Raw genomic sequence first — 16385 nt, forward strand, 5'->3', positions numbered from 1 at the left:
GGTTATGAACTGCAGATTGAAACTGAAGAAACTGCAAAAAGGTGGGAATTTAAGGAGATGGGACCTGGATAAACTGAAAGAACCAGAGGTTGTAGAGAGTTTCAGGGAGAGGATAAGGGAACAATTGACAGGAATGGGGGAAAGAAATACAGTAGAAGAAGAATGGGTAGCTCTGAGGGATGAAGTAGTGAAGGCAGCAGAGGATCAAGTAGGTAAAAAGACGAGGGCTAATAGAAATCCTTGGGTAACAGAAGAAATATTGAATTTAATTGATGAAAGGAGAAAATATAAAAATGCAGTAAATGAAGCAGGCAAAAGGGAATACAAACGTCTCAAAAATGAGATCGACAGGAAGTGCAAAATGGCTAAGCAGGGATGGCTAGAGGACAAATGTAAGGATGTAGAGGCTTGTCTCACTAGGGGTAAGATAGATACTGCCTACAGGAAAATTAAAGAGACCTTTGGAGAGAAGAGAACCATTTGTACGAATATCAAGAGCTCAGATGGCAACCCAGTTCTAAGCAAAGAAGAGAAGGCAGAAAGGTGGAAGGGGTATATAGAGGGTTTATACAAGGGCGATGTACTTGAGGACAGTATTATGGAAATGGAAGAGGATGTAGATGAAGATGAAATGGGAGATAAGATACTGCGTGAAGAGTTTGACAGAGCACTGAAAGACCTGAGTCGAAACAAGGCCCCGGGAGTAGACAACATTCCATTAGAACTACTGATGGCCTTGGGAGAGCCAGTCATGACAAAACTCTACCATCTGGTGAGCAAGATGCATGAGACAGGCGAAATACCCACAGACTTCAAGAAGAATATAATAATTCCAATACCAAAGAAAGCAGGTGTTGACAGATGTGAAAATTACCGAACTATCAGTTTAATAAGTCACAGCTGCAAAATACTAACGCGAATTCTTTACAGACGAATGGAAAAACTGGTAGAAGCGGACCTCGGGGAAGATCAGTTTGGATTCTGTAGAAATGTTGGAACACGTGAGGCAATACTAACCTTACGACTTATCTTAGAAGAAAGATTAAGAAAAGGCAAACCTACGTTTCTAGCATTTGTAGACTTAGAGAAAGCTTTTGACAACGTTAACTGGAATACTCTCTTTCAAATTCTGAAGGTGGCAGGGGTAAAATACAGGGAGCGAAAGGCTATTTACAATTTGTACAGAAACCAGATGGCAGTTATGAGTCGAGGGGCATGAAAGGGAAGCAGTGATTGGGAAAGGAGTGAGACAGGGTTGTAGCCTCTCCCCGATGTTATTCAATCTGTATATTGAGCAAGCAGTAAAGGAAACAAAAGGAAAATTCGGAGTAGGTATTAAAATTCATGGAAAAGAAGTAAAAACTTTGAGGTTCGCCGATGACATTGTAATTCTGTCAGAGACAGCAAAGGACTTGGAAGAGCAGTTGAACGGAATGGACAGTGTCTTGAAAGGAGGATATAAGATGAACATCAACAAAAGCAAAACGAGGATAATGGAATGTAGTCAGATTAAATCGGGTGATGCTGAGGGGATTAGATTAGGAAATGAGACACTTAAAGTAGTAAAGGAGTTTTGCTATTTAGGGAGTAAAATAACTGATGATGGTCGAAGTAGAGAGGATATAAAATGTAGACTGGCAATGGCAAGGAAATCGTTTCTGAAGAAGAGAAATTTGTTAACATCGAGTATAGATTTAAGTGTCAGGAAGTCGTTTCTGAAAGTATTTGTATGGAGTGTAGCCATGTATGGAAGTGAAACATGGACGATAACCAGTTTGGACAAGAAGAGAATAGAAGCTTTCGAAATGTGGTGCTACAGAAGAATGCTGAAGATAAGGTGGGTAGATCACGTAACTAATGAGGAGGTATTGAATAGGATTGGAGAAAAGAGAAGTTTGTGGCACAACTTGACTAGAAGAAGGGATCGGTTGGTAGGACATGTTTTGAGGCATCAAGGGATCACAAATTCAGCATTGGAGGGCAGCGTGGAGGGTAAAAATTGTAGAGGGAGACCAAGAGATCAATACACTAAGCAGATTCAGAAGGATGTAGGTTGCAGTAGGTACTGGGAGATGAAGAAGCTTGCACAGGATAGAGTAGCATGGAGAGCTGCATCAAACCAGTCTCAGGACTGAAGACCACAACAACAACAACAACAACAGGTGATACAGTCCATACAGCAAGTCCTGTAATTCTTTACTTTCACAGAGGGCAGCAATTTCATCAGGGAATCTTATCATTGATTATCCTTTAACTTTGAACTTGAATCCCTCTTCTGAACTTTTTCTCATTTTTATTTCTTCTGTGGTAAGCAGGTTGAGTAGTAGACAAGAACTGCATTCCTATCATTGTATATTACTAGTCTTTGCCTGTAGCGTGCAACTATTTTTATGAGGGTTTCAAACATCAAACACCAGTTTATGCTGTCGAAAATGTTTTCTAAGACTACAAGTCCTATGGAATTGTCTTGATGCTTCTGAAGTCTGGTCTCCCCCCCCCCCCCCCCCCTTCTTTTTTTTCTCAACAGTATTTCATATTTTTTTCTTATTTATAGGACTTTTATCTGTACCTAACATTGTTTTGGCTCTTCTTCTCCCCCTCAGTTCACTTTCCTCAGTATCTCTTTGATACTGGATGCTTCACAGTTTCTCTTTGTCCTTGCTCTCTTCTTTCATGTGAGTTTCATACTGTAGTCTACAAATGAATCCTCTTCTGTTCTTAAAATTCTTTCTGACTACTTTTTTTTTTACTTTGACATATTTTCATCTTTATGTATTACATTGGTTGCTTTCAAACTTCTGTCTCCTCTTGTTCTGCGTCCCCAGAAGCTTGCAGTGTGCATACACCTCATGTGTGTAACCACACTATTAAAATCTCCAGAAACTTATTATGTGCATGCAACTTCCAATTGTAACCACACTAGAAGGAAAAAAAAAGGTCCTGTGTCTATTACTTGAGTATTCGAATCTCAGTATTTCAATTGCAACTGCATATCTTATTGTTATCACTGCATTGCTACATTTATGTTTGTTTATTAGATTCACTGCGAGGAGTTTACTTGGTATTTTCCTGGGAAATCTGCTAGTTTTTATGTGGCATATTCCCTAAGTTGAAATGCGTTCGACCAGTATTCAAAAAGAAGTTGAGTGTGTTCTTACAGTTAGTTATCAATTTAAACACCATTTTTACTAGCCGTGCATAACATTTATTAAAATTCCACAGATCATCTTGCACTGGCACTACATGTAAATTAAATGTGTTTAAAAATTTTGTAAGATTTTGTAATTACTTGCAGTGCATATTGTGCAGTGAATCTGCTTTTTACAGTTTACTTTTTTTTACGGTTGGCCTTTATAATGTTTATATCCATGTGATATCAGTGGGTGGGTGCACATTTCAACTTTCTAACTGAATTTCATCAAACTTGTCAGCTGTAAATTTACATCCACTGACAATTTTTTTCATGTACTTGTACTGCAATAATAATAATAATAATAATAATAATAGTAATAATAAACTCATTTGTTCTTACATCAATTATCTTTTTGATTTTTTTCGTCTTCCTTCCTGACCTGTGATACAGGAATGTTGCTGGTGACATTGATGATGATGGTACTGTTATTACCTTCCTTCCTTTATTCATATGGTGGTGGTTTTTAATTCACTGTATTCTTTAATATTCCTTTATAATATGAAGCTGTAATTATTTTTGATTTACAGTAGTAGGTGTTTTACAGATATCATGTGGCAGCTATACCTTTGTGTCGTATCGACTTCTTGACTGTGGGACGTGCGTTACAACAAATCCTGCAGCTGCAAGACTTACAGGAGAAGAAGGCTCTCTGGATCCTAAACAACATTTAACAATCAAACTGAAAAAGTTACTCCAAGATGTAGAAATTCAGTCAAAGTAAGTACATTTAGGGTCCCCCTGCGGGTTCGGGGGTTAGAATAGGCCCGCGGTATTCCTGCCTGTCGTAAGAGGCGACTAAAAGGAGTCTCAAATGTTTCGGCCTTCTGTGATGGTCCCCTCTTGGGTTTGACCTCCTTTTTTCCAAATTTCCGTTGTTAGTGCGTGCCATTTGGGGAAGGACACCTTACGTGGTGTTTTTCTATTGGTCCATCATGCACCACCATCTTGCATGTTACCTATTGTCGTGTGGGGGGGACTACACCCAACATCTTCTGGGTTGTCTCCTTCTCGTCTTGTGCGCAATCTTCTTCTTAGCGCCCACGACAACTGTGGACCCTTTCGACACCTAAAATCCAGCACGGTAGCCAGTCCGTTGTGGTGGGGTCGTCATGTACCCTCTTGGTGGTAGCCCCCTGACCACGCAGGGATCGCACTACAGATGCCAGAGCTGTTTCCTCCCCATGCATGCCAAGGAGTATGTGCCCATCTTGTCTGGGGCATGGGGACTCCGGGCAACGGGATATCGGCCAGGTACCCGTTGCTTTGGCTGGGTGGCGCCCTTGGGGAGAGCCCTCGTTCGGAGTAGGTGGCATCTGGGCGGATGTGGCGCAATGAAGCGCAATAAATCACACCAAGCTGGTGGTCGCACGGCCACCAGCGTCTCTAAGCGAGGTAGAGTCGACTTTGATGCTGCGCAATATGACCCTCAGACGTTCCCCTCGTTGGCTGCGCCATGGGAGGGACGCCGATCTAGTGCCAAGCGGGAGCCTTACGTACCGCAATATCTTGTCTGCAGCAGGACTGATGGTGACTCCAGCCTCTGTTTTTGTGGAACACCTGGAGGATAAGTTTGGGGAAGTGGCGGGGTTGTCAAAAATGAGGAATGGGTCCATCCTCCTCAAGACGTCCTCCCCAGCCCAGTCACGAGCGTTGCTCTTGTGTGATAAGCTGGGTGACGTCCGTGTTACCGTCACTCCCCACAGTAGCTTGCCTGTCACCGAGCATCAGGTGGAGTTTGCCTCTTTGTTCACCACTCTGTCTGTAGCTCGCCAGTACCCCTTCAGACGCCTTTAGAGGCAGTCGCTGCCAGGGTTGAGCTCTCGCCGGCTATTACAGTTTGCTCTGTTTACGTTCCTCCGGATGGGGAGCTCCCCCGGCATGTCTTGGCTGCACTGCTGGCTCAACTCCCGCCACCTTTGCTGCTTCTGGGCGATTTCAATGCCCACAACCCTCTATGGGGTGGGACTGTCCCCGATGACCGCGGTCGGGCCGTGGAGCATGTGTTGGCTCAGCTCGACCTTAGCCTCTTGAATACCGGTGCTCCCACGCATTTTAGTGTGGCCCATGGCTCTTTCTTGGCCATCGATCTCTCTCTTTGCAGCCCCGGACTTGTCCCATCCCTCCACTGGAGAGTGCATCCTGACCTGTGTGGTAGTGACCATTTTCCCATCTATTTGTCACTGCCCCAGTGTCATTCTTCTGGGCGCCTGCCCCGCTGGGCTCTCCGCAGGGCTGACTGGCCGGCTTTTACTTCTGCTGCAACCATTGAGTCTCCCCCACAGGGTGACATTGACGGGGTGGTACGTGTCATAACCACATCCATCATTTCGGCGGCCGAGGCTGCCATCCCCCGCTCTTCTGGACTCCCTCAGAGGAAGGCTGTACCTTGGTGGTCGCCGCAGATTGCTGAGGCTCTTCGCGACCGTAGGCGGGCTCTCCAGCGTCATAGGCGGCACCCGTCTCTGGAGACCCTCATCGCCTTTAAGAGGCTCCGTGCCTTGGCCCGTCGTCTCATTGCACAGCGTAAGCAGGAGTGCTGGGAGAGGTATGTCTCATCCTTGGGCTCCCATGTCTCCCCCTCGCTCGTGTGGTCCCGGATCCGGCGGATTTATGGATACCAGACCCCTATAGGTGTACCTGGGCTCTCCTTAGACGGCGCTGTCTGCACGGACGCTGCCGCCATTGCTGAACAGCTTGCCGCGCACTTTGCTAAGAGCTCTGCGACTGCATCTTATCCCCCCGCCTTTCGCTCTCTAAAGGAGCGAGCCGAGCGGACGCCGTTATCCTTCCACACGCGTCGTTCTGAAAAATACAATGCTCCTTTCAGCGAGAAGGAATTCCTCGCTGCCCTCGCCGATTGCCCTGATACAGCACCAGGACCGGACTGCATCCACGCGCAGATGCTGAAGCATCTCTCCAGGGACTGCCAGAGACACATTCTCGCGGTATTTAACCGCATTTGGAGCGAAGGCGTGTTCCCGTCGCAATGGCGAGAGGGTGTTATTGTCCCCATCTTGAAGCCCGGTGCGGACCCACTGGTGGTGGACAGCTATCGTCCCATTACCTTCACCAACGTTTTGTGCAAATTGCTCGAACGTATGGTGGGGCGGCGTTTGTGTTGGGTCCTTGAATCGCGCGGTCTCCTCGCTCCATCCCAGGGTGGCTTCCGTCGGGGCCGGTCTGCAGCGGACAATTTGGTGCGGCTGGAGTCTGCTATCCGTACGGCCTTTGCCCGACGTCAGCATCTCGTTGCTGTATTTTTTGATCTGCGGAAGGCGTATGACACCACATGGAGGCATCACATTCTTGCCACGCTGCATGCGTGGGGTCTTCGTGGTCGGCTCCCGGCTTTTCTTCAAACCTTTCTATTGCACTGCTCTTTCCGGGTGCAAGTCGGGGCCGCCTCTAGTTCATCTTATACACAGGAAAATGGGGTCCCGCAGGGCTCGGTGTTGAGCGTGTCCTTATTTCTAGTGGCCATTAATGGTCTGGCTGCAGCCGTGGGGTCGTCGGTGTCTCCTTCTTTGTATGCCGACGACTTCTGCATCTCATTTAGCTCCACTACTACGGGAGTCGCCGAACGCAGGCTGCAGGTAGCCGTTCGGAAGGCAGCATCGTGGGCTCTGACTCACGGTTTTCAGTTCTCTGCAGCCAAAACTTGAGTTATGCATTTCTGCAGGCGTCGGACGGTCCACCCTCATCCTGAACTTTACCTCGACGGCCACCTGCTTGAAGTGGTGGACACTTGCCGCTTCTTGGGACTTGTGTTTGATGCTCGGCTCACATGGGTTCCTCATATTACTCAGCTGAAGCAAAAATGCTGGCGGCACCTCAACGCCCTCCGCTGCCTTAGCCACACGTCTTGGGATGCAGATCGTTGCACGCTGCTGCGATTGTACAGAGCCCTTGTGCAGTCTCGGCTTGATTATGGGAGCCTGGCCTATGGGTCTGCATCACCCTCAGTGTTGAAGTTGTTAGACCCCATACACCACTGTGGGGTCCGGCTTGCAACTGGCGCTTTTCGTACCAGCCCCGTGGATAGTCTACTGGTGGAGGCCGGGGTTCCCCCGCTGCGGATTCGCCGCCATAGCCTGCTCGCCGTCTATGCTGTCCACGTGCATTGCTCGCCAGGCCATCCCAATCGTCGCCTGCTTTTCCCTGCCATGGTCCTCCATCTGCCCGAACGGCGACCTAGGTCTGGGCTTTCCGTCGCTGTGCGCGTTCAGCCCCTGCTGTCGGAATTGGGTTCATTCCCTCTTCCGCCTCCCTTCCGGGTCCGTGCACCTACGCCTCCCTGGTGTTTGTCCCGGCCGTCCGTCCGTCTGGACTTGGCACAGGGACCCAAGGACTCGGTTCCGCCTGTGGCCCTCCGTCGCCGTTTTCTTGCGCTCCTCGCCTCATTTCCGGCCTGTGAGCCGGTTTACACCGATGGTTCCCTGGTTGATGGTCGCACTGCCTACGCTTTTGCTCACGCTGCCCATGTTGAACAGCGCTCCTTGCCAGCTGGCTGTAGTGTTTTTACTGCAGAGCTGGTGACCATCTTGCGCGCTCTTGAGCATATGCGTTCCTGCTCAGGTACGTCCATAGTCATCTGCAGTGACTCCCTGAGCAGCCTCCAGGCCATCGACCGCTGCTATCCCTCTTCTCCTCTGGTGTCCTCTATTCGGGAGTCTGTTTCCACCATTACCCGCTCTGGTCGTTCGGTGGTTTTTGTTTGGATGCCAGGTCACGGCATCCCGGGGAACGAACGTGTTGACAGGCTGGCCAAAGGGGCGATAGACGCCCCAGCTTTGGCGATCGGCCTTACGGCTCGCGACCAGCAGCTGGTGTTGCGCCGTAAGGTGCTTGGGATGTGGGCTGCTGAGTGGCGTGGCATGACAGCCCCGAATAAACTGCGGGCTGTCAAGGAGACGACCGATGTGTGGCGTTCCTCCCTGCGGGCTTCTCGCAGGGACTCGGTGGTCCTGTGTCGGCTGCGCATCGGCCATACATACCTGACGCACGGCCATCTGTTGCGTCAGGAGGATCCCCCCCTGTGTCGGTGTGGGTCCCGGCTGACGGTCGGCCACATTTTGCTGGAGTGTCCTCGGCTGCGCACACTCCGGCAATCTTTTAATCTCCCGGGCACTTTGGCTTTGGTTTTATCCGACGATGCCTCCATGGCTGACAATGTTTTACATTTTATCCGTGGTAGTCCTTTTTATGGTTCGATTTAGGGAGGTCCTGCACCTTTCCCTTTCTGTGTCTTTTGTCCTTGTGTCTGTTGCTGTTCTGGTGTGCCGTCAGATGGTTGACTCTTTCCCTTTTTTGTTCTCGTGGTCAGTCAACCAGTCTCCGGCCATCTTCCTTTCTTCTGTTTCTTTCTGTCTGGTGTTCCTCTGTCCTGTTCTTGTCTGTAGTGTTTGTTGCTGCATTTGTGTTCTTTTAGCGCCTGGGGGGACGTCTCCTCCCCCTTTGGTTTTTACCTGCTCCGTAGATTTTCGGCTCGCCTGATTTTGGAATGGGGGACTGATGACCTTCGCTGTTTAGTCCCCCCCTTAAACATCCCATCAACCAACCTACATTTAGGGAAAACAACCTTAAAAAGTTACTGCTTTTGCTAAGTGAATAGTTACTATATGTGAATAATAATTGTCTACCATTTAACATATAAGTTGTTGAAAATGCCAGAGTTGGAGGCTGTATGAAATGAACTGGTGTGCTGGGCTCATAAATAAAATACATTTAATTTACGTATCCTTAGAGAGAGACAGAGAGAGAGAGAGAGAGAGAGAGAGAGAGAGAGAGTACTGATTGTTGGGACAGTTATGATGGTACTATATAACTCGATATAACTCGAATGATACAGTACTGTCATACTCATGCTGCTAAATCATTCCAAATGTAAGTGTAAATGCCGAAGTTTTCCATCAGCGCAGAAGACAAATGTTATGTTGTCAAGCACAGATAATATGTTTCAGTACTTCAATTCTCTCATTAATCCCATCTGAGACAGTTTTTCCTGTAAAGATAGCAGCTGTGTCATTCTGTTACTAGTAGTTGCAAAACTGATGCAGAAGTAACACTGATTATTTCCATACAGTCCTTGAAAATGGAATTGGAGCTCTGAATTGTGGTGGATAGTAGAAAATAAAAGTATTGTGACTGGAAATGGAATATTATTAATAAAAATATCTGCATAACCTATAATTTTGTCTTTGAATTTCTTGGGCTTTGAGAAAAGAGTACTGAAGTCATTACATATGATTGTATTTTTCTTGCGAGATTGAATGTCTTCCATAAGTTGCTCCACGTGATTATAACACACCTTTTTGTTTCCATCTGAGAACCTGTTACACAAAGAGTAACTGTATTTTGCCTTACACAACCAGTAACTGTACTTTGCTATGGCAATTCATCTGTAGTACGTTCTGCACATTTTTTAAGTGGACAGTTTAGTTAACTACTGTTCTAATTATCTTATAAGTGCCAGTATACATGGGGGAGGGGTGGTGGTGGTGGTGGTGGTGGTGGTGGTGGTGGTGGTGGTGGTGGTGGTGGTGGTGGTGGTGGTGGTGGTGGGGGGGGGGGGAGGACCACCACTGAGAGGATTTCTAAATGTTTGGAACTATTACTTATGTATTCATTGTGCAGGGTGTGTTGTGTGTACTGTGTCAACATGTGCAGGAAAGAAACTTCCTGGAAGATTAAAACTGTGTGCCGGACCGAGACTCGAACTCGGGACCTTTGCCTTTCGTGGGCAGTTTTAATCTGCCAGGAAGTTTCATATCAGTGCACACTCTGCTGCAGAGTGAAAATCTCATTCTGATGTGCAGGAAATTTTTATACCTCACATGTATTCAACTGATGAAACAGAATGAGACTTATTGCATAACAGTGAATAAGTTGATGAAGTTTAGTAAACTTAGCCATAGTTTATTGTGTCCCAGGAAATTGATTGATCATATTAAGTGTATTATTTATTGTACCTGAATGTGATTGTTAACAACCAATTTTTTTTATTTAGAAATAATTGAATATGTCACAATTACTTCTTTCAGAGCACACATGAAGGAGAAGTTTTTAGCTGACTTGCGTAAAGCGAGAGAAACATATACGGGAGAGGAATTAGCAAGAGTGCTTCATAATATGAGGAAAAGACTTGATGATCCCAATGTGCTCTCTGGTGAAGTGCTGCTGAATGTGTTAATATCATTTAGAGAAATTCAAGATTATGATGCCATGGTGCAACTTGTTGACGACTTGCGAACTGTACCAAATAAGAGGAATTATATAACTACTTCAGCAATAGGATACCTATATGCATTTGCACTGAACAGGTTAGTAAGATTTTGAGATTTTTTTGTACTTTTCTTTTACATATTGCTTCATAAATGATAACCATAGAAACTACCGGTGAGTTCATAAATTTAGGTGTATATGCAACATTTATGAAGACAGGAAAAATCTTTTTATCTGTTCTACTCTGTGCTGAAACTAAATTTTATTTAATTTCCTAGAATAAGAACTGCAACTGCGATATAAATAAATTTGGATACAATCATACAGAAAGGTAATTTAAGTATGAAAAATTCTTAAGTACACAAAGAGACAGTAGGACTGGTCAGTTCATATATGCAGTTGGCAGTACTTCCTCTACTGCTGACAGAAACATATAAAAGTAGTTTCCTAATGAAGCAAAAGAGGAGAGCGTTGGAGAGGGAGGGACAAGGGCGATGGGTGGGCGGTGAGGGAGCCAGGACTTTTGAAACCCAGGCTGAAATTGTCTCACCTTGTAAGAGGAGAAAGGTGGCTACACAATTCCTCTTTCTTCCATGAAGAAGAAACTTGTCCTATTGAAAGCAAGAGTGCTGTACTTGTAGAAATCTGGCCAACTGATTTACAGAAAATATTTTTCACTAATAATCTCCAGTTTAATAATAACTGTATGTTACCAGACATGTGAAAATGACATAATTATTATACATTATAATGGAGGAAACAATGAAACTGAAAACCTGGGACAAACAATGTTTAACAAGGACGAAATATCAAAGTTATTGTGGAGCATGAAACTGATGGTGACATCAGTTACTGTAACCTTGGTCACACATTTACAGGAAGCTCACTAATCTTAAATCATTAAATTATTGTTAATAATGCGCCAACAAAGAGAAAGAGAGAGAGAGAGAGAGAGAGAGAGAGAGAGAGAGAGAAACTGTGCAAGTATTGGAAAAAAGGCCTGTAAATGTTTGTGTTTCAGGAGGTGACTCTGAAGCATAAATGGTTAACAGTGGAAGGCCAATGTGTGTGGAAAGAAAAGTTTGCTATCAGTACGTGAAGGCATAGTTACTATCAGTGTGTATTACTGTTTTGGACTGTTGGCAATCAGAAATGTAGTTTAAAGGCAAAAATAATTCAAACGCTAAGGGTTAGTCAGTATGAAATGGAGAGGAGCATGTTGGAAATAACTAGGGGAGAGAGGAAAATAATGACAGTATGTTAAGCTAATCTATGTGAAGATGAATGAGACTTACTTGATAACAGTTATGGAGTGATAAACCCCAAATTTGTTTTTAGGGCTAGTAGGGCAAAAGAAGAGGGTAATAGTGATGATAGGAATGAATGGTTGACCAAAAAGTCTAAAAAAATACCTTTTATGTGCAAAAGACAAAAAGGGAGGGAAAGTACACACACACACACACACACACACACACACACACACACAGAGACAACACACAATAACCTATTGCAGAGCATGTGCTACAACACATGACAATCATGACCTTGGTCTCTGTTTCATCACATGCACCACCTGGATTCTTCCCCCAGGTGCTAGTTTTTCAGAACTCCACAGGTGGGAACTAGTGCTACAACATGTCCTTGGTTCTTGCTGCTCACCTGGACTTAGTTTATGTTGATTTCTTCCATATCAGCAGTTCTTCACAGTAACTACTCCTTTCTTCATTCCGTTTTAGTTTTGTACATCTTTCATTCTCTTACCTGTTTATTTTTTGCTGTCCCCCTCCCACCTCTGTTATGTACAATGCACTTAGCTTTCCACTCTCATTAACATGTACATGATGTTTTAGCAGTAATCTCTGTTTTGCATATTACCCTGTCTTCCACCTTTTAGCTCTCAGGTTTTCAGATCTTGTCCTGTGCATTCCCCAAGAATCAGTCTCTCATTCCCACCCTGCCTGGTAAGTCTCCGCTGACCCACGGTTCTGGGTGACTTTTCCGAAATCGTCCCCTTTTCCTAGACCACTCCAGTCCTTTTCTTTCACCCCTCTTCCTTCTTCTTCAATCCTTCTGCCTGAAGAAGGAGCCACTGACTCCGAAGTTTGCCTAATTATAACGTTTTTTTAATGTGTGTTTTCTGCCGCCACTTGGTGAGTAGATTATTTATCTATCCAATTACCTTATAAATATAACAGAGGGAAACATTCCACGTGGAAAAAATATATCTAAAAAGAAAGATGATGAGACTTACCAAACAAAAGCGCTGGCAGGTCGATAGACAAACAAACACAAATATACACACAAAATTCAAGCTTTCGCAACAAACTGTTGCCTCATCAGGAAAGAGGGAAGGAGAGGGAAAGACGAAAGGATGTGGGTTTTAAGGGAGAGGGTAAAGTCTTTCCGCTCCCGGGATTGGAATGACTCCTTACCCTCTCCCTTAAAACCCACATCCTTTCGTCTTTCCCTCTCCTTCCCTCTTTCCTGATGAGGCAACAGTTTGTTGCGAAAGCTTGAATTTTGTGTGTATATTTGTGTTTGTTTGTGTGTCTATCGACCTGCCAGCGCTTTTGTTTGGTAAGTCTCATCAATTACCTTATAAGTTTATTTACTGTAATTTTATAATGATTATTGATAATAAGTCTCACATTAGGACACGAGTATCTTTTTAGTATGGTTTCATGAAAGACTTTGGCTTTTGTGTCTTATGTTCACCATTGGAAATGATCAGAACATATAAGGAAATACATATATTTGTGTGAGAACTCAGCCACTGCCTACATGATAATTACAGAGACATTGGCTGAGTGCTGACTCACACAAATACATATGTGGGCTCCCTCTTTGTTCTGATCATGTCCAATGGTGTAAATAAAACATGGAAACAAAATTCTTTCAAGAAATCACATTAAAAAGATATTGATGTTCTAATGTGAGACTTATTATTGATAATCATTATAAAACTACAGTAAATAAAACTTGTAACACAAAGTTGATTAAAATACTGAAGTTGAAAGTCTTTTGTAAACAGAGAACAGTAGAAGGAGAGCTGAAATTGTCTTCATGTTACGGAGCATCTTGAGGAGGTATGTTTATGTATGACATCAGGTCATACCAACTTAAGACTGCACACCTAGTGTGGCTTTCACACGAAAGTAGGCAGATCATGAAAGCCTATTATAAAGATGGCCATCTTCAAAAGCGGTGTTTATTTGTACAAATGACTATGAAATTAATTTAAAGCTGTTTTAATACAACACAGTGAGTAGAAGGAAGGTTGCTACTTGAGTCACTATTGTCAGATCATGATTATTGTTAAGTCAGTGGCTCGGTATACTTTCCCACCCTTCCAGACACTGCAAACGTATAAGACAGGCAGCCGTGACCCAATAAGCCGCCAGTGAAATATCTCACTTACCACGCTAATGCTACATTACATGATCAATAACTTCGTGTATAGTATGTGTTTTCTGCTTTGTTCCAAGGCTGACATTGAGCAGGAATCTGATGCGCTTTTTCCAGACATCTGTATGAAAATCACTGTTAAAGGTCATGATAACATCAACAAAAACTTAAATCATGGAATCATTAATGACGGTAAAGCATTATATTGAGAGAATAGGACTTCTTTTGGGACTGACAAAAATGACTGTAAACTGGAAAACAAAATGTGAGCACATAAAACTGGACGTCATTGTAGCAAGTTTTCATTTATTCATTCATTCATTCATTCATTCGTTATCACACCTTGAAGTTATGGCATGTCTATTTTACCTTTAATGCACATATTGTTCTTTCATTGAAATGGGCTGTAATATTTAATATATCAGTTTAAAAGTTGTTGATCAAGTTCATTTGTCCTAAATGTTGTTACACTTACTGTTTTATTATTATGTATTGAAATTAAATCTTAATTTTCTACTTATTTTAAATTTGTGCTTCTGCCTCTCAGCATATGAAGTATCATTTTTCTTTTTTATAAATACTACAGGCGCAATAAAGAAGGCGACAGAGAACGAGCTCTCAGAGTGATTGAGAAAGCTTTGGAAAAGAAGGAAAATCATGTACCTGATATAGTTTGTCTTTGTGGTAGGATATACAAAGACAAGTTTGTTGAATCTCAGCATCAAGATAAAGATAGTTTAATGAATGCTATTCATTGGTATAGAAAAGGATTTGAAGTGCAACCGAATGAATATGCTGGCATTAATTTAGCAACATTGCTTGTTATAGCTGGTAATGAGTTTTCAAAATCAGAAGAGCTGCAGCATATAGGTAAGAAGCGAATTGAATGTGAGAATAATCTGTATTAAACATATATTTGAGGTTTTTAAACTGAAGTTTGTTTGCTCATTTAATTATAGGTATGGTCCTCAACAATTTAATTGGTAAAAAGGGTAGCCTGTCATCATTACAAGACTACTGGGATGTTGCCACTTTCTTCGAAATTAGTGTTTTAGCAGAAGATTACTCAAAAGCTATCCAAGCAGCAGAATGCATGTTCAAGTTAAAGCCACCAAACTGGTGAGTTTTTGGAACTGTACACTACACAGAATTATCAAACAATATGATAGAAAAACCGTTTATTTTTGTACTTTGTAACATTGTGGCTCCCTCATATATAAAATTAGCATAACAGTTACTTTTCTTGGACTGTCTGTACTAACTATTTCACAAGCCATTTTATGAACTAATATTATTACCATCTCTGTTATTTACACAAGTGTTGTTCACTCCTGAATGCAAGGTATAGACAACAGTGCATATGAGGCACTTTTGCGCCGCCCCCGCCCACATCTCCCCCCCTCCTGCTACTCTTAGCTCTTGCTTTTGCACAATCCCAATTAATAGTTGCACCAAGGACCCCAGTAATTTAATCATTTTTATTGCCTTGTATATTGTTAAGATTTTACATTCAGTACCCAAATGTTATAGCCAGCTACATGCCACAACGTGTGATAATGTCCAAGGAGCTCATACAAAGACACAGCATAGTCCAGCTTTTCTTGCTTCCCATCTTTGCCTGCAGAGAGACACTTCTGAATTATGCTCTGTTGTACTTAGCATCACTTCCAAGGCACTCTCTTGTGTGTAGTGCTTCTTGCAGCACAAATGGCTTTAGGGCATCTGCCTCAGTCTCTCTTGTATATCAGCTTTTCCTCTGCTGCTGTTCGTTTGTAACTTGTGTTTGTCTCAGTTTTCTTGCCCTATAAGATCACTGTTGTTTCTGATGTCTTTTAACTTTTGACCACCTACCCCTGTTGTTTACACAACTGGCATATGGAATCATGACGTCTATCATGGAGGGTCATCTTGTAACCCAGATTTGCTCGACAACTTTGTCTCCTCGATTCCACCCACATCCCACTTGGCCCATCCAATGTAATAACTGTACTCTCTGTATTATTAGTTCTACACTGATGGCACTTTCCAGGTAGGATTCTTTCTGTTGTGTTGTTCCTAATGTTCAGCAAGTAGTTATTATGCTTTTTACATCTAATCACCTTTGTCTTTGTTGTTTCTGATCCCTTTCTCTTCTATTGCACTTTTGGGACAGTTCAGTTCTGTCTGATAGACCCTCAACGTAGTCACACCAACTGCCTGACCTTTTTTATGCAATCAATAGTGGATTTTCCATTTGCACTTTGTAGATTAACACCTGTACATTTTGCTTTTCCAAAATTACTTTTGATCTTCCTGTACGCCCTAGTGAAATTTCCGGCAATCAAATCTCAGTATCATTGAATATTTCTCCTTTCCACTCTCTTTGCAGTTTTTTAAAATTTCATCTGAAAGCAACTACAGTTTTCTTACCTTATTTATAAGATTCCTGTATTTACTTCTTTCATCCATGAGTTTGAGTGTTTCCTGGCCTCTTCAACTACATCTATGGTGTCCTGCCCTGGCTTAATTATTTCTATTTTTGAGGGAAATTTTTCTGATGGGATCTGCATTAAGCCACTGACATTAA

The 16385-nt window shown here is 43.4% G+C and overlaps 1 protein-coding gene across 1 annotated transcript in view; it reads left to right on the top strand.

Annotated features, from left to right (window-relative positions):
- LOC126246203 (mitogen-activated protein kinase kinase kinase 15) overlaps positions 1–16385 on the top strand; it is a 188760-nt gene that overhangs the window by 21571 nt on the left and 150804 nt on the right. The window contains exons 4-7 of the mRNA XM_049948376.1: positions 3738–3910; positions 10234–10512; positions 14406–14689; positions 14779–14938. Of these exons, the coding sequence (XP_049804333.1) occupies positions 3738–3910; positions 10234–10512; positions 14406–14689; positions 14779–14938 (896 nt within the window). The remainder of the gene's footprint in view (positions 1–3737; positions 3911–10233; positions 10513–14405; positions 14690–14778; positions 14939–16385) is intronic.

This window comes from Schistocerca nitens, chromosome 1, assembly GCF_023898315.1.
Source record: "Schistocerca nitens isolate TAMUIC-IGC-003100 chromosome 1, iqSchNite1.1, whole genome shotgun sequence".
NCBI lineage: Eukaryota > Metazoa > Arthropoda > Insecta > Orthoptera > Acrididae > Schistocerca > Schistocerca nitens.